The 23440-nt window shown below is 39.4% G+C and overlaps 1 protein-coding gene across 1 annotated transcript in view; it reads left to right on the forward strand.

The window, feature by feature from the left end:
- Positions 1 to 23440, forward strand: part of MKLN1 (muskelin 1) — a 102963-nt gene that overhangs the window by 59984 nt on the left and 19539 nt on the right. The window contains exons 10-14 of the mRNA XM_065743779.1: positions 4633 to 4845; positions 6553 to 6774; positions 8862 to 8991; positions 18404 to 18551; positions 19305 to 19419. Of these exons, the coding sequence (XP_065599851.1) occupies positions 4633 to 4845; positions 6553 to 6774; positions 8862 to 8991; positions 18404 to 18551; positions 19305 to 19419 (828 nt within the window). The remainder of the gene's footprint in view (positions 1 to 4632; positions 4846 to 6552; positions 6775 to 8861; positions 8992 to 18403; positions 18552 to 19304; positions 19420 to 23440) is intronic.

Consider the following 23440-nt stretch of genomic DNA (forward strand, 5'->3'; position numbering starts at 1 on the left):
TGACATCCTCAGTTAGAAAGCATCTCATGTTTTTCCTGTGAGCAATTAATATGCGGTGAAGATTTTTTTTGTATTGCTGTAGCTTCTGCTGAATTTAGAAATAATCTAAAGCAAGTCACATCCTTATGAGCTGCTACTTAGATGCTTTTGGAGTACGTATTACCTGAATGCTGCCACTGATAGAGCATTGACAATCTTAAAGGGCATATAGATTTGATTGTAATGCTGTGGGTGCCAAGATTCATATGCATTTCCTTTTATTTTCAAGATTGTGGAGAACTTCGTCCAGGAGGGACTGTTTGTTGCAGGACAGCCTGCTCTCAGAATGGGAAACCAAGTAGGCTGTTTGTGTCTTCTTAAGTCTTGGTCCCAGTTTGCTTTAGGACAACAGCATTTACCTCATGACGCTTATTTTTGAACTTTATACTGGAGACAATGTTCACATTCCATTCAGTGTTTTAAAGCACGGAGAAGGGAGAATTAGTCAGCTGTTCTTTGTTTTTATTCCCCTGACTCTTGAACAGGGTCCAGGCTTGCTCCTGAGGTTTTTCATCTGGATCAGTCTGAATAAAAACAGAACTTCTTGTGACTGAAAACCCTTTATTTGCAAAAGGTTATGATAACCAAAAGGAGCCAAGCCCCCCAAATTCTTGCTTTGAGGGTGGGAAGTTGAACCAGCTTCCTGGAGTTCTGTTTGCATTAAAGCAGGTTTGTAGGACATTTATTTAGAAGCCAAATATAAAAGAAAGCTGTCATGTTAATGCCTTAGCAGAGCATGCCAGGGTGCTGTTGGTAAGATGATGCATGGCGATTCTGGCATGAATAGTTATTAGAACAGACTCTACCTGAAGGAGTCCCAATCCTTTCCCTCCTGTGTAGGAACAAATCAATTATTTCAAGGAGGCAGTGTTGTCTCTCGATGCTGTTGTGCTGCTTTTTGAAAACGTTTTGTAAGTTAGTCCTTAAGTGGGATAATTGCTTTCAGCATTTGCAAGTTAAATGAAGAAAGCTCTAATTAGATTTTATAAAGTGGCTTAGCATGTTGAGAAGGTCTTTCATAAGGTATACTGTGTATTCACTTGGCGTTGCACAACTGAATTTTGTGAGGTGCTGACAAAACCAAAAGATCCTGGTTGGCTTTATTTGCTTCTAGGAACTTAAAAACTTTGAAACCTTGTCTAGGGACTCCTAGCTATGTGCACTTCGTTATTTTCCATACATCCTCTGAGTCATTTGTATCTATTCTAGAGTGGAGCAATTGCAGTGAAGACTAACCTGCTTTGAGTACTGTATTGTTAGAGTAGGGAACAGAAGCTTGGTATTCTGTACCACTTGAAAATGGTGCCATAGCACACAGTGCTTGATCTGTCGTGATTGTTATGCTATCCTAATTGTGCGGTGGTGCTGGGTGGTAGAGAGCTACTTTATTCAGGTTAGTCTTAGCTCTGAGGGGGCTCTGAGTTGTACAGAAGCCAAAGTGCCCAAGCTTAGTAATCTTTAGTATTGCTTGGTCCTGTAAATCTGAAATGCGATACGCTAATACTTTATTATTGCCACCACAGCGTTGGCATAATCGGAGGGACTGGCTGGGCTAGCTTAACACATTGTTAGCCATCTGAATAAGAATTTAGCCTGGTCAAAAGCTTCTTTCACGTGTGGTTTCTGCCTTGTGCGTGCCAGAAGCTTCATGGTGAGAACTGGAAAGTGTTCCCAAAGCCAGTGCTTATTTGGATCATTTGGGCACTGTTGCTTGATATGACTTACTAGAGCGTATTTTAACTGGCTGTGCTCTGTTTGGAGAGTAATGCCTCTACTAAATCAGTTGATTGGTTCTTAGAGTTGTAGAATCATTATGGTTGGAACGTACTTCTAAGACCATCTAGTCCAACCATTGACCCATTGCCACCGTGTCCCTAAGTGCAACATTTGCTCATGAAACTTCAGTTGCAGAAATGTCTATCATGTGTGCTAGGAACCTTGGTGATAACAGTTCAGTGAAACCAGACCTAAAGAAAGTTTTACTTACTGAAAAGTCTTGCATTGATCTGCAGTCACTTGTGATAACCACAAGACCAGGTGAATGCAGGCTGGCTGTAATTGTTCTTTGCCTTCTCTCAATAATACTTGAGTTTGCTTTGTCTTATCTTACGTCTATCAGTGTGCAGGTGAAACTCTTTATTATCCCCAAATTTTTGGGAATAGTAGGTAGTATGTTATGTGGACTGGCAGGTACCAGAATTACTACTTTGTACACTATCAGGTTTTTTTTTTATGGTAAAGTCCAGATTTTAACAAGACTATTGAGATTTCTAGTGCAGCGTGCTCATCTTACAACATTAATGGATTGTGGGCCAGTCTACATCCTGGCAGGAGGGGGGAAAAAAAAGGGTTGTTCTGCTCTCTCTGATCTCTTCTGCTGTAGGTTAAAGAGAATCAATGGCTATTACAGTCAGTGTTTTTCATGTATTACTTAATAAAGAGGCAAATTCTTTGATCCTTCTGGAATCAATCCTTATCTGTTTGAAATTGGTGGGTCGCTTTCTCTGTGACGAGTTGTAGTAGCGTGCTTTGTCTGAGCAAAAGGTTCATTATTGTAGCTGTGTGAAGGAGACTTTGGATCAACATTTCTAACTGCCCACAGACTCCTGATTCATGTAACCACGCGTGCCTTGAAACTTTAGTCATTTTTCAGTATCTGCCCATATCTGTCTCTATAAATGGACTTTGTGCCTCCCACTGAAGTACGTTCATACTACAAGGGCTTTTTTTAAGCAAATTGGGTAGCCTTCATATAAACTGTTGTTTAATGGACCTGTTTACTCCTATTGGTAATTACACAGCAGACACATGTGGTTCCACGTGACCTTCTCAGTATCTACTGTAGCCCAGAGATACCATCTAGTGTTGTGGGAGTGAGATATTTAAATCAGTGGGTTCATTTAAAAAGAAAATTGCAATGATGTGACAAGTGAGATGGGGTCATAAAGGACCGATTTCAGACGTGTGGGTCTTAGGATTTCATCTAGGTAGTGGCTATGCCAAGGCATTAACACGCTCTTTGGCAGAGGAACAATGGAATATCCTCCAGTGTCCTAGTTGCATAACGAGAGATGGACTTTGTCTGTAGGTGGTTGCTTTCTTGTGACTCAAGGGCAACCTTTGTGAATATGCAAGTGGAGACTTCTCATGCGAAGAAACTATCTCATGTGTTCTGAATAGGGTTCTTTCAAAGATAGGAATTTGTTTTTTTCCAGTAACAAGATCAAGTATGTTGCTACCTTCTCTTTCACTTTCTTCCATGTGGTCAAAGGCAGTGAGTGAACTTTTGCTGTATTTCAGGATTTCCTGCTGATGTTTCACTTCTATTAGTATTTTCTCCTGAAAAGAAAATTATCTCAATCACTATGAAATAACTTAATTATCAACTTTGCAATTATTGCTGTCATGCTTCGTATTTTCCAAATATGAACAATTCATTCACATAATCTTCATATTGTTTAGTTAACTCAAACAACAGTATGCAGCAACTATTTTGTAATGAGGAATTCTTTTTATCAAACCTAGTGAAGAGTAGTCCATCGGGATATTTTAATTTCAATTTGTTTTGAAATGAAATGGTACAATTAGGATCTTTAAGGCAGTATTTAGTAGCATGTGGAGAAAATTCTGTTGTTACTTGGTATGGCATGACTAGTTTTCCTTAACTGTAAGACTTATAATAAATGCTGATTTGTCATGCATCTTTGAGTCTTTGGTTAGTCTTCATTTTTCTACACATTTCAGTAACTTTATCATTAATGCTTCAGTAAGATGCACACAAACACGACCATTTTTACTTGACATTGGAAATTTTCCCACTTTTCCTGTTGCTTTTCAGGGTCCTTTTTCAGGTTCCCAATACCAAACTTTGAAACTCTGGACATTTTTCCGTGTGATTTCTATTTCTCATCTTCCAGACTCTTCAGAAGATTCTCAAAACTAGCTGCATAGCCAGCGTCTTCTCTCTGACGATCATAACGCAGGGCAGTTTTGGTTACTGTAAGAAACTTCCCTGTAGTTGAAGCTAGAGTAACAATATCTGTTTTGTGAAGAATGGAGTGCTTTTGTTGCCTTCAAAGACCCATTACAGGATATGATTGCTTGTGGGAGTGTCTGGTTATGATCTGTTAGAAAACAGTCTATTAATAAAACAGAGCCTCATGTAATAGAGCACGTCTTAATCTTCTTCCTAAGTAGTTATTTATAGGCTGTGACATCTTAATTTGCTCTCATGTACTTCAGCTTCTGTTATTTTACAAGATCAAGTAGCTTTCACATGCCTCTGAGCATCAGTTCTGGAGGGGATGGTCTGTTTGTAAGGAATCTTACAAAAGGCTTTATGTTAGAAGTTTAGTATAAAAATTGTTTTGTTTTACTATTGTCTTTCTAAAGCACAAAGGAGCTACAGAGTGTCCTGTTATACTGATATTTGTATATTAATCCTGTATTTGGCTGACACATTTTCTTGAAAGTTTGGAGGTTTTCCGCTTGCTGATGAGATTATTTCTTTTTGTTCTGAGTAGGTAGTGTTCTATCTTAGAGCGATGTTTAATGTATTACACTCTTCATTTTTGTGGTTGTTTTCCTTATTAGAGTGGTCCCAGTGCCAGATCTTGTCACAAGATGTGCATTGACATTCAACGGAGACAGATCTACACGCTGGGTCGCTACCTGGATTCCTCTGTGAGGAACAGCAAATCTCTGAAAAGTGACTTCTATCGCTATGACATTGATACAAACACGTGGATGCTACTGAGTGAAGACACTGCAGCTGATGGAGGTCCAAAGCTGGTGTTTGATCATCAGGTCAGCTGCACTGATATTTTAACACAAATTCCTATGTATTTACACCTTTTTCTCAACGTTTGTGAATCACAATTCTGATTATAGCCTTTTCCAATTTAGAATTGCTGTACCAGACAGGATTGCAACAATGGGGGAAGCTGTGATCTGCACTGAGTTAATTTCTAATAGCATTGTTGTCTAATGCTGTTGATTACTGGTATTCCAATGAAATAGAGTTGGATCATAAAAACATCTGTAAACTGATTCATTTTATGTATTAAGACACGTTTTATTAAAGTTCAAAGCACAGTTCATCTGTTTTTAATCAGACTTGCTGAGCTGGGTTTGCAGATCAGCCTACTGAGTAGGCATTGGGGAACAACTAGCAAAGCTGTGTGTGCTACCTCCAGAAGAATACTGTAAGCAAGACACTGAAATGAGGCCAACAGGATCAGGATTCTTTAAGAATCAGTTATCTTTAATTTTGTGAAATGCTTTGTAGAGGTTGAAATAATATAGAAGTAGCTACTAAAAGAGCTGCACCTCTCCATATATTCAAATTACTCTATTTTTAATCATGTTGTATTTTCAGTGGCTTTTGTGTCCTTGAAAAAGGTATTTGGTTCTTAGTTGTTTTTATAAAACATGGCCAAGAGATAATGCATCAGTATTTGTTTTTAAAGGGTCCCAAGAACTTACTGGTGCTGTTTTGTAACCATAGCTGTCGTCTGCCAGCATGATATGCATTTTTGCTGACACCATAAATTAGATGTGTTGTCTGCAGAACAAAAGCCAATCAGTCTTTCTGTTCTATTAATAACAAATATCAGTCTTCCAGGTGTTGAGCAAAAGCAAATGATCAGCTGGCAAGACTACTTTGGGTACCTTGTTTGCCTCCTTCTGAAATCTGCATTTCTCCCTGATATCTCTGAGGAAAGAATGTCCTCCCTGAATTCTTTCTCAATCTACAGCTTTCTCTTCTCTCCCTCGCTGCGTACTGTGATACCAGTTTTTGTTTTAACCTTCACAAAAATGTGCTGCCTGGGAAAAGTCGTGTGTAGGCTTTTCTGAGTAGCATCTGTCTTGTTGTGTTTTTCCATTTTTCTTTTCCCATGATGTTTTGTAGACATCTCCGTTGCACTGTGTCTGAAAACATCACCTGGAATCAGGGAGTTCTGTTTGATTTGTACTGTGATGCATCCTGTGTGTGCCATAACTTGAATTCTGGCTTTGGGGTTGAACCTTTTTCTGCTGCAGTCTCTTCAAGGTTTCTTGGCCAGCTTACAGCCCTATTTTATGTTGAAGTAGTGAAGATAACAATAAATGTGTGATTGAGATGGAAGCTGAGGAACAGGTCACAGATTGTTTTGAGATCAGTTGTGTTATGTTCAGGAAACTAGCAGTGACTTTGTTTACTTTTTGGCAGTTATCTATGGATCCTGGATAAAAATTCTAAAGAAGCAGATGATTGTGCACATAGCCCTTTTTGAATCATTAAACTGTCAAGCTGAAATTAGATTCAAGTTCTAAACTAAGGAGCTTTTTTCTGGGTTTAATACCTGGCAACCATGAAGGCATTTGTGCTCTTATCTGTTCACTAGAGGTTCAGATGTGCAGAGTACTATCTAACTTACTTGATATCACTTGCAAGGGAGGGATGTGTAATCATAAATCTGAGCATGTTCAGATCTTAATGTGCATTCTTAAAAACTTCTCTTGTTCTTACAGATGTGTATGGATTCCGAAAAGCACATGATATATACGTTTGGAGGCAGAATTTTGACTTGCAATGGCAGTGTTGATGACAGCAGAGCCAGCGAACCACAGTTCAGTGGGCTGTTTGCTTTTGACTGCCAGTGTCAGACATGGAAACTTCTGAGAGAGGATTCCTGTAATGCTGGACCCGAGGATATCCAGTCCCGAATAGGACACTGTATGTTGTTCCATTCTGTAAGTATCCACACCGTACCTTGATTCATGGAGTCTGACCTTAGAGAACATCTGGTTTTGATTTTCTTGTAGGCTCTTTAATCTTCTAAATGATGTGTTGCCTCACTTGATTTTATGTTCAGTGACATTCTAATGTTTTTTTTTTGGTAGGTGCAGGTGTATTAATTCAAGTCTCGGGCAAAGTTTTCATGACTTAAACTGAACATAAATTTAAAGTAAAAGCAAGGTGAATTCTAAATTGGTTCTAATTAAATAGGAGCATGGAACTACAGTCCACTGGTTGATTTTAATCGTGTGTTTCTTTTAAAGTTAGTAAAGCATCTTGAAGTCTTCTGTAATTACATAGGTTACTTACTAGACCAGGAATGGTAAACTTTACTGTTGTAGGGCTTATCTGGTGTGCATTCAGGAGCACAGGCTGCCTGTTGTTATGATCAGCTGTTAAGCTTGATTCAGGTGCCACTGTGGGCTCTCAGTCCAGAACCTAATGGGGAAATGCAGAGTCGTTGATGATAGAGGTTGTGTGGCACTTTATTACTGAGTAGATAAAAAGAAAACTAAAACATTCAGTTGCTTTTCCCCTTGTGTTCATCAGCTGATCAAGTGCAGGAAAGAGGATTTGTGGGATGAAGGTGGTAAGGCATCATACATGCATTGCTCTGTCTTTCTGTACAGATACATTCAGTAGAATAACAGTACAGAGGGAATTTGTCAACTCTGAAGCTTCCACAGGGAAATGTATCATGGCAGTTCTACACTGAATTTACATGACAGTTCCTTAGTGGTATCAAACAGAGTTTTCAAAGTTTTGCTGATTTTGAACTTTGGTTTGAGGATAGGGGGGAGGAAGGGAACTGAAATGAATGTTGTGGCATTCGCATATATACTGATAGTACAGTTGAAAGTTGACCAGAGTGAAGTGTTCTTCCCTTTCAAATGAAAGATCTGAAGTTTTATAGTGATTTCTATGCTTTTATAGCTTTTTGTTCCATTATTGCTTCTAATGATTCTGTAAAATTTGGTTTTATAAGAAAGAAAAGAAAATACTGCCACATGATTCTGCTTAGGTACCAGAAGGTTTTAAGTATATGCCCATGGTAAATGTAAGATAGATTTCTGTGAGTGCAGTTCATGACAGTTTAAGTAGTTTGCTGTTTTATCAATCTTTTGAAAAAAAGAAAAAATAAAATCTGTTTCTTGTGGTCTTCCTACTTGATGAGCTTGAAAGAAGTGATAAACCTGGCTTTCTGCTTATTTGCCTGTCCTTATCTTACTGTGTTGGTACCTGGATAGTAGCTCTTAACTTCGCAGTTTAAACCAGGAACAAAGAAATTATTATCTATTGGGTTTTTTTGACACTATATCGTTAAGATTGGAAAAGATCCTTACGATCTTGATGAACTCCAGTCATCACATAATGCTGCCATGTCTGCCACTAAGCAGTGTCTCTAAGTATCACATCCATGTGTCTCTTAAATACCTCTTGATTGAAGAGGTCCACCATTGCCCCGAGTAGCCTGTTCTAATGCCTGATTACCCTTCCTATGGAGAATTTCTTCCAGACATCCAAACTAAATTTCTCCTGGTGCAACTTGAGGCTGTTTCCTTGTGTTCCTTGAGACTGTTCATTCTTCTGCTGTTTTAAAGTTCTCTTCTTACAGCTTAATTGGGCAGAGCTATAGCCATTACTGTGTAAAATGTGCCTGGTTGCTCTGGAGTTGATACTCTTTTAGATCCAGATTTATAGTCTTAGACTGAGAAAATAACGTCTTCTAAAATTGCATTTGTTTGGAACGGAGGGGTGAGAAGTCTTCAATGGCATAGCTTTTGAAACTGAAAAACTATGACTTCAGGAATCAGATTATGAATGGAATCAAGAATTATATGGTTATTACTAAATCTGAAAAGAGTAAACTGTTCTGCATTATTCTGTGAATTGTTGTGGATGTGAAAGGAATAGATGTTTACCAAATGGAAGGTGTGATTTTAAATTTAGAAGAAAAATCTATTGCTGTTCCATTCATTAACGTTTCTGTGAAACAGAAATAAAGCACTTGGTAAAGGAATACCTTTCTCTTCCTTTCTAGAAAAACCGCTGCCTGTATGTATTTGGTGGCCAGAGATCAAAAACTTACTTGAATGATTTCTTCAGCTACGATGTAGACAGCGACCATGTGGATATCATATCAGATGGTACTAAGAAAGATTCAGGGATGGGTAAGAATACGACTTCACATTGATACAAATGAGAAATACATTGCTAACTAGGTGAATGGCCAACTCCTGAGTCCTCTGGTATCAGATTAGCATCCTTAACCAGCCCTGTGTAGCCAAGTGAGCTCTGCAGTATATAGGTTAAAGTTATGGCAGCTCTTTTGTCCTTCTTGTCATTCGATATCTCCATCTTTTAGCACAACACAAATAATTGATGCGTGAAACCGTATGCCCATCAAAAAAAAAAAAAACACAACCCAACGAACCAAAAAACAAAACAAATAAACAAAAAAACAGCAAAGGTAAAACCAGAAAAAACTTCTTTGCAGTTTCAACAAAAATGAGAGAAAAAAATTATCGTGGAAACAGGGGAGGAGAGGGCAGCTTTTTAATTTTTACGAAGTGAAAGGTGCTGTGAAACAGTAGTCGTTAGCTTGGTTTGAGTTGCAGAAAGACAGGTAAGGTGGCCAGAGAAATGGAGCAGAGGGGCAGAGGTTATTTTGCCTGATCAGAGCTGATGAGAAAAATGAGATTTCTGCTGCATGTTGTGCTGATATAATTTCTCTGAATTGAGGAAGGGGAGCTACAAGCTGGAAGGAGTATAGAGCAGAGCTTCAGTCCTATTCATGCTACTGGAACTATATACAGAAGTCTTGTTTACCAGAATCCTCTAAAAACACCCAGAAGGCATTGTTACACAGCCATAAAGAATTGATTTTAAGCGTTTTCTTGTCAAGTGTGACACAAAGCGAGAAGAATGGTCTTTTTGGAAAAAGGATTTCTGCTTGTATAAAGCACATCGTTTTCCTCTCTTGTAGATATCCTTATTTTTGAGCCTATGGCTTGGAAGTTGAAATTTATGTTGCACTGTTTACTATGATGAGAGAATTTATTAATGCATCTGGTGTTATGTGTAATGTAATAGCAAGCTTGATCTTGTTTACTGTTCTTCCAGCGACCAAAATACCAAGAAGCTGATTTTTTTACTTTAAATCTAGGCTTCCTCCCTTATTTTGATAAGGCTTAATTCTGACAAGTAATTTTACTGAACTTCTGAAGAGAATTATTGGTGGTTATGAGTTATTGTTTGCTCATTTAATTTAGGTATGTCAGTGAGGGAGGAAAGTACCCAAACATTTATTCTCTGGAGTGATGTATTTACTTCATTGCTTCCAAGAAAGAAACAGCTTGTACTGTTGACAATCTTATTTAATAAGGTGCCTGCGTGTTGCCTGATGCTGCTCTGTGCACACCCACACTCTGTGGTCCTTAGAGCTTTTAAGGTTTTGTTTTGTTCTATTTTTTTCTTACCATTTTACTAGCATTCTTCAATTTTGCTTTTTATAAAAACTATTTCTTAATAGCCAGAAGCTTTAAAATATGTGGCTTTGAACTGTCACCTATGTTAACTTCATATTTAAAGTTACTGAGCTTCTCTTAAAGCTAGTGAAGACATCAAGCTCCACTTCTCAGTGAATATATTACCTGCAAGGCTCAGTTAAGCAAATGGGAATAAAGTATTTAACCTTCCCATTCCCACAGGCCCCTGAGTGGTGAATGGTAGACATGGTAAGAAGTGAGTCACTGAAAATAATTCACAAGTAGATTTTTAGTTCACTGTTCTTGTGTGTATGAAAAGTAAACAAAAAGATTCCAGTGTTTCCTTTGCTTTTTAAGGGAAATGCTGAAATTGTGTGTCTTGACAGGAGTAGGGCAAAATGCCTGTTATGTACAGGCAGTAAATATTGACAGCATTATTTTTGCCCCAAAAAAGCAAGTCTCTGTTGTGTTCTTGTTAGGTGATGATATGTTGGTTTGATCTGTGTGAACTAAGTGATTCAGTGATTGGTTGCTGTGGAGTTTTATGCTGCTCAGTGTGATGAGTCAAGTTGAAGACGCCTGACCTAAATGTTCCTATAAAGTCCCATGATTACATTTTGTTCCTGGCTCACATATGGCATTCAGTTCTATTCTTAGTTGAGCTATTTTGATATTTTTACTTTATCTAAAAACTTAATTGTTCATTTGGCTACAATTTCCAGTGCAGCAGTGAGAAGATTAGAAAGAAATAGATGTAGTGAAACCTTAAAACATATTGTTAATATGAAACGGGCACTGTACTGGAAAATTATGTTGATAGGTTTTGCTGCTATCTGATCTTGTGGATGAGACGTTGGTGCTGTTTCCTGTGTCTTTATTCTTAGTTGTATTTTAGGTGTTGGTCATGGAAAATCAATTCCTTCTGTAGGTAAGGTGCTTTGGATAAAGGACTGCAAACTATAGCAAGTTGAGACAAACTTTATTTCTGTGGAAAATATTCAAATGTGACTCAGGTACAGCTTCTGAAAGATTGGTTTGCAAATAGAACTCTTCAGGATTTGCTTACTGAAAATCTCTTGTTACTGAGTCTGCTTTGATCATAGGTAAGTCTCATGCCTCTTCTTGTCTTCCAGTTGCATTTGTCTCCTCCATGGAGTGAGCAATGTTGCTTTCCTTAGTGCAGTGCATCCAGAAAAAGTGTTTTCTCCCTCTTCTCAGAGGAGGGCACCAAAATAGAGTTGTTTGTGTTGGTTATCTTTCTCTTGTGTGGTAAGTATCATGAGTTAGAAATTCATTAGGTCAGCTTAGAGAAATGGCCAAAATTGGACTGAGGAAAGGAGATTTCAATTGTGATAATGAGTCTGGTAAGAACAAAGGCAGTGGTGATGAACTTGGAGAAGAGTAGAGCCTGTAGTTGAAGAAGATAGGCAGGAGTGTGCATGTTGGTGGATGAACCTTTTTAAAGCAGTTATATACTTAGAATTATTCGTAGGGGAAGGAAATGAAAACAACCAACACCAAAAAAACTGAAACAAATAAAACCTCCAACAAAAACAACCTTCCCCCCACAAAAAAAAAAATCTCTCAAGCCATGTGTTCATCTGATACATGCAATATGCATATGGAATAGAGATGTCACTGATATCAGATGTCTTCGTAAGTTTGTATTGACAGCTTGCCTGACTTGCTCAGCACACAGTCTATGACTAATTGTGGGCGGTCATTTCAGGTCAGATGTAGCTGATGGGAACACTTGTGGTCAAGGTTCCTGTGATAATCCTGTCTGGCCCTGACTCAGGTGGTATGTCAGAGGGAGAATTTCCTGCTGCAGGAGAACAGAGATCGTCCTGTATCCAACGAGTAACTTCCGAAATCAAACATGAGCAAGCCCTGTGTATTCTTACAGTTCCTTTTAATTGTAAGCTGTTCTTAGAGACAAACTGTCAATATATATATTTTTAATTCCCTGACAAGTCTTCCCAGCTCTGCTTGGGCAGATGCCCATTGGATGTGGGAAGTCACACATGTTCCAGAGCTGAGCTCTCATGGATAAGGACCACGGACAGAGACGACAGTGCCCTATCTGGGAAATCCTGATGTACAGCTAAACAGTGTTGGAAAAATGTTAATCAAAATTAAAAGAATAGTTCAAAACCAGCTTGGTCAGTTGATCTGCATATCTCATTTTGATTGTCTGTTCCACCTGACATATTTTGCCCTGTGTTCATTTTAAGATCTATCTTGCCAGAGGCTAGCATATCTTTTAACATGGAAGTATTTATTTGGTTATCTACCTTATTTTTTTCATCTTGTGAGGTACTCATCTGAACCAGTGTAAAAACACTGATTTTGAAGGTGAGGAGACTTGGCAGTCACCAAATCCTAAGAGCACTCTACAGGGAAGACATAGTAAATTCAAATGGATTTCTGCTAAATGACCTGCCTTCTCAGAAAACTCACGTTGCTTTGGAGAGAACTTATTCATTGAACATCATTTGTTGTTTTTTAATGAATATAACAAACAAACAGTTAGTATAGTCTCCTTGCTGTTTCTTGGCTGGCTTCCAAACACAGCCTCATCATGAAAAATCCAAGAGGATAATTATTATCTTGCTGTGTCAACAGCTGGCCTGAATACTACTTCTGTCACTCTGTAAAAGTTCAGGAGGGGTGCTACTTCAGCTTTATGAATTACAAGGAATATGTGGCAACTTGCTGACATACCACCTATTTTATCTTTTTCCTCCCAATTTTTTTCCATCAGGAAGCTTGCTAGATTCTGGTGAACAGCAGTAATGTGATGTAGCTTCCTCCTGCTCTTTTTAATCGTGGGCTACCATGAGGAGGAGGGTGCTTGCATCTCACTTGTAGCAAGATTAGCAGTAGTGTGTTCTGAGGGAAATGTAGTTTAGGTGGCAGTAAAGTGCTGTATCAATGAACTAGCTTCCCTTAGTGAATCCTTCAGAAGCGACTGACAAACTAGAGGTTCATTTTGCATTTGCCATTTGTGTGTTCAGACCATGTTTAAAAACTCGTTATAATTTCTTGTACAGTAAGAGATGAGATTTAATTTCCAAGCCTCTGTCTAGTATTATGAAATCCACCTCTGTGTGAACTCCAGTTTATTGCTTTGCAAACTCTGCCTCTGTGTGAGAGCTCTGTTTTTCCTCTTGCTTAGATACTGGCAGCAGTCAGTGTTGTGCTTGAAACAACTGTAGCTGTTTGTACACGCAAGCCAAAAAATATTCAGCTTGCTGAAATAACCACTGTGATAAAAAAAATGCCTGTAAGCAGGGATTGTAGTAGTGGGAACATACCTGTTGCATGGTTAGGTGTCACTTCTATAGAAGGCTGAATTTATGCTGTTCCTGGTTACTCAGCATTTTATCAGAGCGTTCTCAGGCATTACGTAGGTTGCTCTGAAAGTAACACTTCCTACTTATTTCCATGGACACTACAGTAGATACAAAGAGCACAATAATACTGTCTGGTAGGGCACATTCTTGACTACAAAGCACTGTTTCAACATAGTCACCACCATTAGCTATCCACATTCATGAAAATCTTCACCATTGAAAGTGACCCAGTGTTCCACAGTGTCATCGCTGAAGCACACCACCCATTGCCTCACTGATCATATTCATTGTTTGGTCACCAGAAACATTGAGCAAGCATCAGTGAATGTTAATGGGTGCAATTTTTTTTTTCATATGGAGGAATTCAGTGTCACACCTTTGTTTCATATGCATTTCCACGTCAAGTGCTGTTCTGTCAGACTGCCCTTCTGCTGCCACCTGTCACATAGCAATGAAACATAACAGCATTTGAAGGAAGGTTTAGCCTCTGCAGATATACCTCCCACATTGTGGGCTGACGTAATGAAGCAACACGCATTACTTTCAGAGCAGGCCTCATATTGTTTGTTTTGAACACAGCCAGTTACATAAACTCAAGGCCTGGTTAGCTGTTTATTGTTTCAAATACGAGAGCTGTAAGCTTTTTGGGTCTACTAGATAAAATAGAAATGCCAAGTTTTGGAGAGAGGATTCAGATCCCTTGCTTTCAGTTAATTATTATCCATCTGTACTGGGCAAGTTAATGAGATTATGGGAAAAAGGTGCAGTAGCACATGAAAAATATTCACTTTCTTCTGAACACGCTTTTGGTTTTATCAGTTTCTTTGTACAGCTTTTCCTCTTCAATCTGTGATGTGCTGTCATAGAAGCCATGCTGATATCACTATGCAACAAGCCAGTGTCGTGCTCAAAACGACCAGCCCTACATCCTCAGTTGCTATTTTGTCCTTTGAGCTGTCTGCCCACATCTGATATGAGTGATAGTGGGGCCTGAGAGGAGCTCCAAGACTGCATAAAATCAGTGGATGTTTGCTCTGGAGCTGATTTATGTCTACCTTTTTGCAGAAAAGCAAAAGAGTGAGGGAACTTTTGTGCAGCACTTCTTACTGCTTTACGTATTTCTGAGATCCTGTACATTGCAAATATTAGCTCTCCACTGGCATTACTGTCTGATTCTCATCTCATGTTTATGACTTTTTACTGACTCTTAAAAGTATATAATTACCAAATAATAAACAAGAAAAATTGCACTAAGGCCAAAAACAACAGACAAGATCCTAAGCAATCTGTCATAAATTCAATTTAACGTCTTGCATGCGAAATTTAATTTCTGTCCCAATGTATGTTTTATTTGGTAAATATCACAAGGGTTTACAGCCCTTGTCCCTCTCTAATTCAAATGATTGAGGTCAGCATATTATGTCCAGTGCTGACTGCAAGTCGGCTGCACTTGGAAATGAAGCTCTCTTACCCCCTAGTGGCAGTGTTTGTCAGTCATGGTGCTTTTATGTAGCCCTTTGCTGTCTTAAGGGCTGGAGTTTATTGGCAAACATCTTTGATGTTTCTGTTGTAAAATATCAGAGCATCTCCCTCGTACTGTGTGGTAGCTTGCCTTGTTTCCTTTTTGTTTTATTTTCAGGTACTCATTCACCAAATCTGTTGTGCTTTTTTTTTTTTTCCTCAAGTTATATTGCATTTATCCCTCTGTTGTCTTCTGCAAAAGGCTAGCTGTCTTCTTCCTCTGTCTTATGTGTTTTGTCAGCTTCAGTATGATTTCTGCCTAAATACTTAGGTCAGAGTTGATGCAAGTTGTTCCTCATCTTAAGCCCCAACTAAATATAATACATATATATGTATGCATATAATTTTTTTCTTTATCTTCTGCATTTAGTCTCAAGAGTAGACTAGCACAACACTGTGGGGAGCATGGAATTACTTGAATTTTGTTCTGATTGCATTTACTGTGTGTGAATCCTACTTTATTTCCAAGAGTTTTTTTTTTTTAAAGCCACTGAACGTATCACTCTCATGATATAAACAATAATTTCAGCTTCAGGAAATCAAGCATGAGCTAGGTACAAAACACATGTAACATTTCAGGAGGGGATGAGGCTTCCCTAGACAAGTTACATATACTTTCTGTATCAGTGATAATACACTCACTGTATTCCTCGTGATTATAATAATTTTCATTTCAGTGAGCCTGGGGTATTAATGCTTTGAAGGTTTGCATGCTTTTTTTTTCCTTTTGTCTAATAACCTGGCACGGTCTCGAATGTTAAAATCAGCAGATACGGTTGCAAAGACATTGTGAGGCCTCACCTGGAGTATTGTGTCAATTTCTGGGCTCCCCAGTACAAAAAAGAAAGGGATCTCCTTGAATGAGTTCAGCAAAGGGCTACAAAGGTGATAAACGGTGTGGAACACCTCCCTTAGGAGGAAAGGCTGAGAGACCTGGCGCTGTTCAGCCTTGAGAAAAGAAAACTCAGAGGGGATCTGATCCGCGTCTATAAATACCTAAGGAGCGGGAGGCAAAGGGACAAGGCTGAACTCTTCTCAGCAGTGTGTGGTGACAGGACGAGGGAAGATGGCCACAAACTGAAGCATAGGAAGTTCTGCACAAATGTGAGTGGGAACTTCTGCACAGTACATTGATGGAGCACTGGCACAGCTGCTCAGAAAGGTGGTGGAGTCTCCTCTGGAGACGTTCAAGACCCACCTGGACACCTACCTGTGCAACCTGGGCTAGGGAGCTGCTTTGGCAGGAGGTTTGGACTTAAAGATCTCTAGAGGTCCCTTCTAACCCCTACAATTAATTCTGTGATTCTGTGAGTAGCATTGCTGACAAATTTAGATGCTTTTTGCCAGAAATATCTCACATATGCCTTGAAATCTGTCCTTTTCCATCAATGATGCAGTCCCTGACAATGAAAAAAGTTGTGCTATATGATATTTTTCAAAAAGTAGTGATATTTAGTCTTTAATTGTCTTTGCTCTCAATTTCCTCATTGGTTGACTTTCACGGTACTCTTCAGACTGGTGTAAAAACTTGCTCATGGCTTACCACTAAAACAAAGCATAAAGTTGTTCTAGATCTGGCCTTGTTCCCTGCTCTTCTTTTCTCTGTTGCTTTGTACCCATTTGCTTACAGACTGGATGCCTTTTCCTTTGAAACTTCATGGCAGAAACAGAGGTCAAAATAAGCAGGTTTATGCTGGCAAGAGCTTGAAAGGCTTTGCCTCTTGCTCTTCAGTAAAAGCAATAGGTGTGGATTTGGTTGACAGGCCTCTAAAAATGACTTAACAGCGTATATTTCAGTTCCTACTTAAGTTTACGTAAAAAGTAAGAGCTTTTAAGAAGTGTTTGCTTTTCAGTTTTGCTAAACATTTTGGTAACCTTTTTTTGCCTAGAATTTTTCAATTGACATTTATTACTTTCCTAGCGTACTAAATGCAAACAGTAGAGTATGAGATGAAAACCTGTTAGCTAGGTTTACAAAACACTGTTTTGTGTGTTCTTGAAAAGCAATATTAAATGGCTTATTAGCACAGGTCTTGTTTTCTAGGCTGTGCGTGTAGTTAATTGCAGGAAGGAATTTGCAAAATATAAGAGTTCTGAAAATTTTTCATGCCAAAATCTTGATTGAAGTCCAGGAACCTTTACCAGCCTTTGTAAACTGACCCAGAAAGAGAAATGAGACAAACAGGATCTGTAAACAAAGATCACATGTTTTTCACAAATACATTTTGGAAGGATGGTTGCCTAGGGAAACAGGAAATGGGAATTATACAACAAACAAAAAGGACTGCCAAGCAAATTTGCTGACCTTTTTCCGGGGAATTATGATGAAAACGGTTGGAATGCTCAGTATTTAAATGTATTCCTAAATCTGAAGGTAGAACAGAAGAGTAGCTTAGCAATTATACCACGACCATTCGAGAGATACAGAAAATGGTGCGAGCCCATGAGCTGTGTGATCGTAAGTTTATCTTGAATTTCTTTTTTTAGCTTTCTAGCTCAAATATTTGGGAATCAGTGCTTCCTTTTACAGATGAGATAATGACAAAATCGTTCAATTTTTATCTTGCAAAGATCACCTAGCTCTCTTGCAATGCAGTTTTATTCTCATTTTTGAGGGCAGTAGTTTTTCCAACTCTGTCTATACCATTCTCTGGGAAACAGAAGCTCTCAGAATGTTGTTTAACATGCTTCCAGGAATCACAAATGAGAAGGGGATAAGAGAATTTGCACAGCACTTGTTCTTAGCAGAAAAGTAATCAACCTTTGGGTGATATTTCTTCCTCTCATCTCTCTCATGAGACTTTGGAGGGCATGTGCAAGGAGCAAGTGGTTTACTTAGCAACTTCTGCATAGCTCCTGTTTAGAGATGCTTCAGTTTTAGGTAGTGGTAAATAACAAGAACACTGTGGAAAAGAGCTCATAGAAAATACCGGGTTCACCCAGTCCACTGATACTGATTTTATATGAAAGGGAGTACTTTAAAAATAATAAAATAAAAAAAAATAAAAACAGAAAATAGAGATAATAAATAGCAGGGTTGAACTTAAGATGATATTTATCCAAAACACAGAGAAGGTAGTTGAAAGAGATCTTGTGCCTGTGCCATAGATACTGTAATATCCCTTTTTCCTCTAATATTGGAAGTTCATGGGTAGGGTAGTGCGTTTATCTGATGCTCTATTTTTACTGTGCAATTTTTTTTCCTTCCCCTTTGTCAGTTCCAATGACAGGTTTCACTCAAAGGGCTACCATTGATCCAGAACTGAATGAAATCCATGTCTTGTCCGGGCTCAGTAAAGATAAGGAGAAGCGGGAAGAGAATGTAAGGAATTCTTTCTGGATTTATGACATTGTGAGGAACAGCTGGTAAGTCAATAAAAGGGTAAAACTTCCAATTTCTACAGTGGTTTCTTTAGAAAGCAGTCCTTAACACAATCTTACTTCCCAAGTAACTGTAATAATTTATAATTATGCACTGGTAATCTTGAAGACTGATTTCCTTTCAGGCTCTCTTTCACAGAGTATTTAGAACTCTGTAGAAGCAAACTACTTGAAGGAAGGAAACTGTATTCTTCCTTCACTGGAGACAGGTGGGAAGTGGGTGGGGAAAAAAGTAAGCTCTTATATAAATTTCCTGTTTAAAAAAAAAAAATGTTTAAGGCAAAGAACACTTTTCTAATCTCTCACTGGACCCTTCCTTCCCTCTCCTGGCTGGTGGTGCTGGGCCTCATGCACCTGAGGATATAGTTTCCAGGGCACTTTACTGATCCAGATTCAACTTTCCATCAACTAGAATCTCTAGATCCCTTTCCATGGGACTGTTCTCCTAGGCTCTCATTTTCAGTCTGTATGAATATCCAGAGTTGCTTCATCCTAGGTTCAGAATCCAGCAGTTGCTGTTGTTAAGCTTCATGCACTTGGCAATTCCCCTGTCCAGTTTGTCAGGATCTCTCTGCAAGGCCTTCAGTTAGAAACAAAACAAAAAACGTAAGCCCATGTGGAGAGGAGATAAGTGATTTAAGTCATACATTTGTTAAAGTTTGTGAACTAGTTTTCTTTCTTCTCTACTGCATCAAAAATGCTATTTTATTTATTGTTATTTACTGTTACACATTTTAGGTCTTGTGTCTATAAAAATGACCAAGCAGCCAAAGAGAATCCAGGTAAAAGTCTTCAGGAAGAGGAGCCCTGCCCAAGATTTGCCCATCAACTGGTTTATGATGAGCTGCATAAGGTAGGAGAGTCTAAATACATAGACAGTGATTTTATTTTTGTCACTTATCCAGTGTAGTTGCTTCTTCAAAGATAGTAGAGTGAAAATACCTGTTCATTTGCTGTTACTGTTTGGATTAATCTGGTGGATAAATTTCAGCTAAGATATTAATGTGTACTTTTCCCTCTTATGGCTAGCTCCTCCAAGCAGTACAGATTGATCAAGTTACTGGCTACTGGCTTCTCTAGTACTTGAGGTCACATAAAGCTTTGTGCATTGTCTTCAGGGGCTGGAGCTCAAAACGTCTTGGAGTTGTTTCTTTAGTTTACCTGTTGCATTCATCTCTTGAAGTGCTCATAATTACCAATGTTTCTGTAAGGAAGGTTGGGAATATCATTGTGCTCTCTTGTTGGGAATGTTTTTCTCTTTAGGGAACTTGGCAGGGTGACATGGGATGAAGCCCTGTAGGGAAGGGGTGACCAATGGGCTGCTCATTGCTCAAGGATCGATTACTCCGAGCCCAGAAGCATTGCATTCCGAGAAAAAGAAAGGCTGGCAAGAATGCCAGCAGGCCATCACGGATCAACAAGTTGCTCCTTGACTTACATAAGCTCAGAAAGTAAGTCTATAGGGAGTGGAAGCAGGAATGGGTTACCTGGGAGGACTACAGAGAAGTTGTTAGAGCAGGCAAGGATCAGGATAGGAAAGCTAGAACCCAGATAGAATTAAATCTAGCCAGGGACATAACAGGGAACAAGAAGAAATTCTTCAGATGTATCATTGATAAGAGGAAGGCCAGGAAAGATGTGGGCCCTCTCTGGAAGGAGCCTGGAGACCTGGTTATGAGGGATATGGAGAAAGCTGAGATACTCAGTGACTTCTTTGCCTCAGTCTTCACTAGCAAGGGCTCTAGCCACACCACCCAAGATGTAGAAAGTAAAGGCAGAACTTGGAAGATCTGCCTGCTGTAAATGAAGGTCAAAGCCACCTAAAGGACCTGATGGGATCCCGTGGATTTGCATACCGTAAGAATCAATCTACAGGTTTTGAGGGAACTAGAGGATGAAGTTGCCAAGCCACTGTCCATCATATTTGAAATGTCATAGCATTATGCTGAAGTTCCCACTGATTGGAAAAGGGAAAGCATAATGCCTATTTTCAAGAAGGGAAAAAATGATCAGGGGAACTACAAGCCAGTCAGTCTCACCTCTGTGCCTGACAAGGTCATAGAGCAGATCCTCCTGAAGGCCCTTCTAAGGCACATGGAAAATAAAGATGAGGTGATTGGTGGCAACCAATGTGGCTTCACCAAGGGCAAGTGATGGATGCCTGACGAGCTTGGGGGCCTTTTATGATGGAGTTGCAACGTCAGTGGATAAAGGAGGAACAACTGATGTCATCTAACTGGACTTATGCAAAGTGTTTGACACTGTCCCACATGACATCCTGGCTGCCAAATTGGAGAAAAATTGATTAAGTGGATTTGATGTATTGGCTACTTGCTGGATAAGGAATTGGCCGGATGATCACACTCAGAACTGTGGTCAGTGGTTCAGTGTTCAAGTGGAGGCCAGTGACAAGAGGTGATCTTCAGGGATCAGTGCTGAGACCAGTTATTTAGCTTCTCTGTAGGCACTATGGGCAGTGGGATTGAGTGCACCCCTAGCAAATTTGCAGACAACACTAAGCTGAGTGGTGCAGCTGACATGCTAGAGGGTAGGGATGCTATCCAGAGGGACCTGGACAGGTTTGGGAGGTGGGTCCGTGCCAACTTCATGAAGTTCTACAAGGCCAAGTGCAAGATCCTGCACTTGGGTTGGGGCAATCTCAATTACAGATATGGGTTGGGTGGAGAATGACTTCAGAGCAGCTCTGAGAAGGATTTAAGAGTGTTGGTTGATGAAACACTAAACATGAGCCGGCAGTGTGCGCTTGCAGCCCAGAAGGCCAACTGTATCGTGGATTGCATCAGGAGAAGTGTGACCAGCAGAGCAAGGGAGGTGATTCGTCCCCTCTACTCTGCTCTTGTGAGGCCCCCACCTGGAGTACTGTGTCCAGTTCTGGAGACCACAAGACAAGAAGGAGACCCGAGTGATTGGAGCAGGTCTGGAGGAGGGCCGTGAAGATGATCAGAGGGCTGGAGCACCTCCCCTGTGAGGACAGGCTGAGAGAGCTGGGGTACTTCAGCCTGGGGAACAGAAGGCTCCAAAGGGATCTTTATAGTGGCTTTTCAGTACCTAAAGGGAGCCTACAGGAAATCTGTGGAGGGACTTTTTGTAAGGGCATTTAGCAGCAGGACAAGGGAAAATGATTTTAAGCTGTAAGAAGGTAGATTTAGACTATATATTAGGAGGAAATTCTATCCTGTGAATGTGGTGAGACTCTGGAGCAGGTTGCTGGGAGAGGCTGTGGATACTTCCTCTCTGGAAGCATTCAAGGCCAGGCTGGATGGGGCTTTGAGCAACCTGGTCTAGTGGGAGGTGTTCCTGCCTATAGCAGGGGGGTTGGAACTAGATGGTCTGAAAGATCCCTTCCAACCCAAACCATTCTGTGAAAGTATTTGAACTCAACTCTGTTTATGAACCTGCTGTAACAGGTGCCTTTATTTCCTCTGCATTTCAGAAGCAAAAATCATCCTTTAGCATTATCTGACTTCAGTGGACAAATATTGAGTTGTACTTAAAACTGTTTATATATATTTATATATACATACAAGAGCGATGAGCAGATTTAGGGCTTTGTGCATGTTAATGCAAATCCAAGGATTGTGTTACCATAACTTCATTAACCTATGAATTTAAATTATGGTGACAAATTCACATCAACTTTCGGAGATGTGAATAAACTGTTTCTGAAATGTGTTTACTTTGTGTGGAACAGCCTAAACTGGAAAATATAATTTGTTTATCATTCCACTGTATGATAATTACATTTGGAAAAGTTTGCGGATGAAAGGGGAAGTTTAAGGAAGAATAGTTGCAACTTCTGTATGGCAGTGTTATTGTTTATCTTCATTGAGCATGTTACTGATAGATTATAAATACTGGTCTACCCTTATTTATTTCTAGTGTGTGAGGGATGAGGTTGAGAGTAAAATATTCAAATTTATTGTGAAGATTGCTAATTTGTGGCAGTTGCTCAGCGTTATCTGAAGAGCTGTTTGATGTGCTTGTTTTGAAGAGTCTTATTTTTAGAAACCTCTTTGAATGACCTTTCTAAGCTCCTCTCAGTATAAATAAGGAGAGCCTATATCAGTGGGATGTAGAATACATTGTTTTGAGTGATTATTTTTAAAGCTGTGGAGATAAGTAGCCTGTTAAACTTCTTGAACCTCAGTATTTGAAGACCCTTTGTCATAGCTAGTATCAACAGTTCAGAGCCTGAAATGTGAAATGATGTGAAGGGAAAGAAAAAAAGTGAAGAAATACAGTCCTTTTTTCCCTCTTTCCCCTCTCTCAGTCTAGCCTTGCATTTCAAAGTTGTCTTATCCTGAAATTATCAGAAGGGCTACTTCATTTGAGCTACCTTCAACAAAAAATGAATTTTGTATGCTGTATTCACTATTTCCAGGGTTGGTCTCTACGGATTGCTAGAATTCACTTGGATATCATGATCTACAGCAATGAATGTGACATGTGATTCCAAATAAGATTTGTGTTTTCTTTTTCAGCTATTCCACTATTCTTAGCGTTACAATTTTTCTCTTAATGTTGCAGTTTTACTTTTTTGTTTTAATCCCTCCTTTGTGCTCAGGTAGCAATCATTGCAGCTAGAGTGCTGGTATTCAGTTGAAATAATTCTATCCTTCCAGAGACAATGGAAATCAATTTGTCTTGCTGAGAAAAATAAGATACTTGGAGCTTCCAGGATATATAGGAACACAGTTCTGTTGTGTCATCTCCCAAGATTCATCCCTGAATGTGTTTAGAAACAGTCTGGAAGTGGTGCTCAGGGATGTGATTTAGTGGTGGGTTATTAGAGTTAGGGTTGTATGGTTAGGTTGAACTTGGACTCAGTGATCTCTAAGGTCTTTTCAACTTGA

This window comes from Cyrtonyx montezumae, unplaced genomic scaffold, assembly GCF_038088225.1.
Source record: "Cyrtonyx montezumae isolate F1298 unplaced genomic scaffold, pur_monq_1.0 scaffold_3, whole genome shotgun sequence".
Classification (NCBI taxonomy): domain Eukaryota; kingdom Metazoa; phylum Chordata; class Aves; order Galliformes; family Odontophoridae; genus Cyrtonyx; species Cyrtonyx montezumae.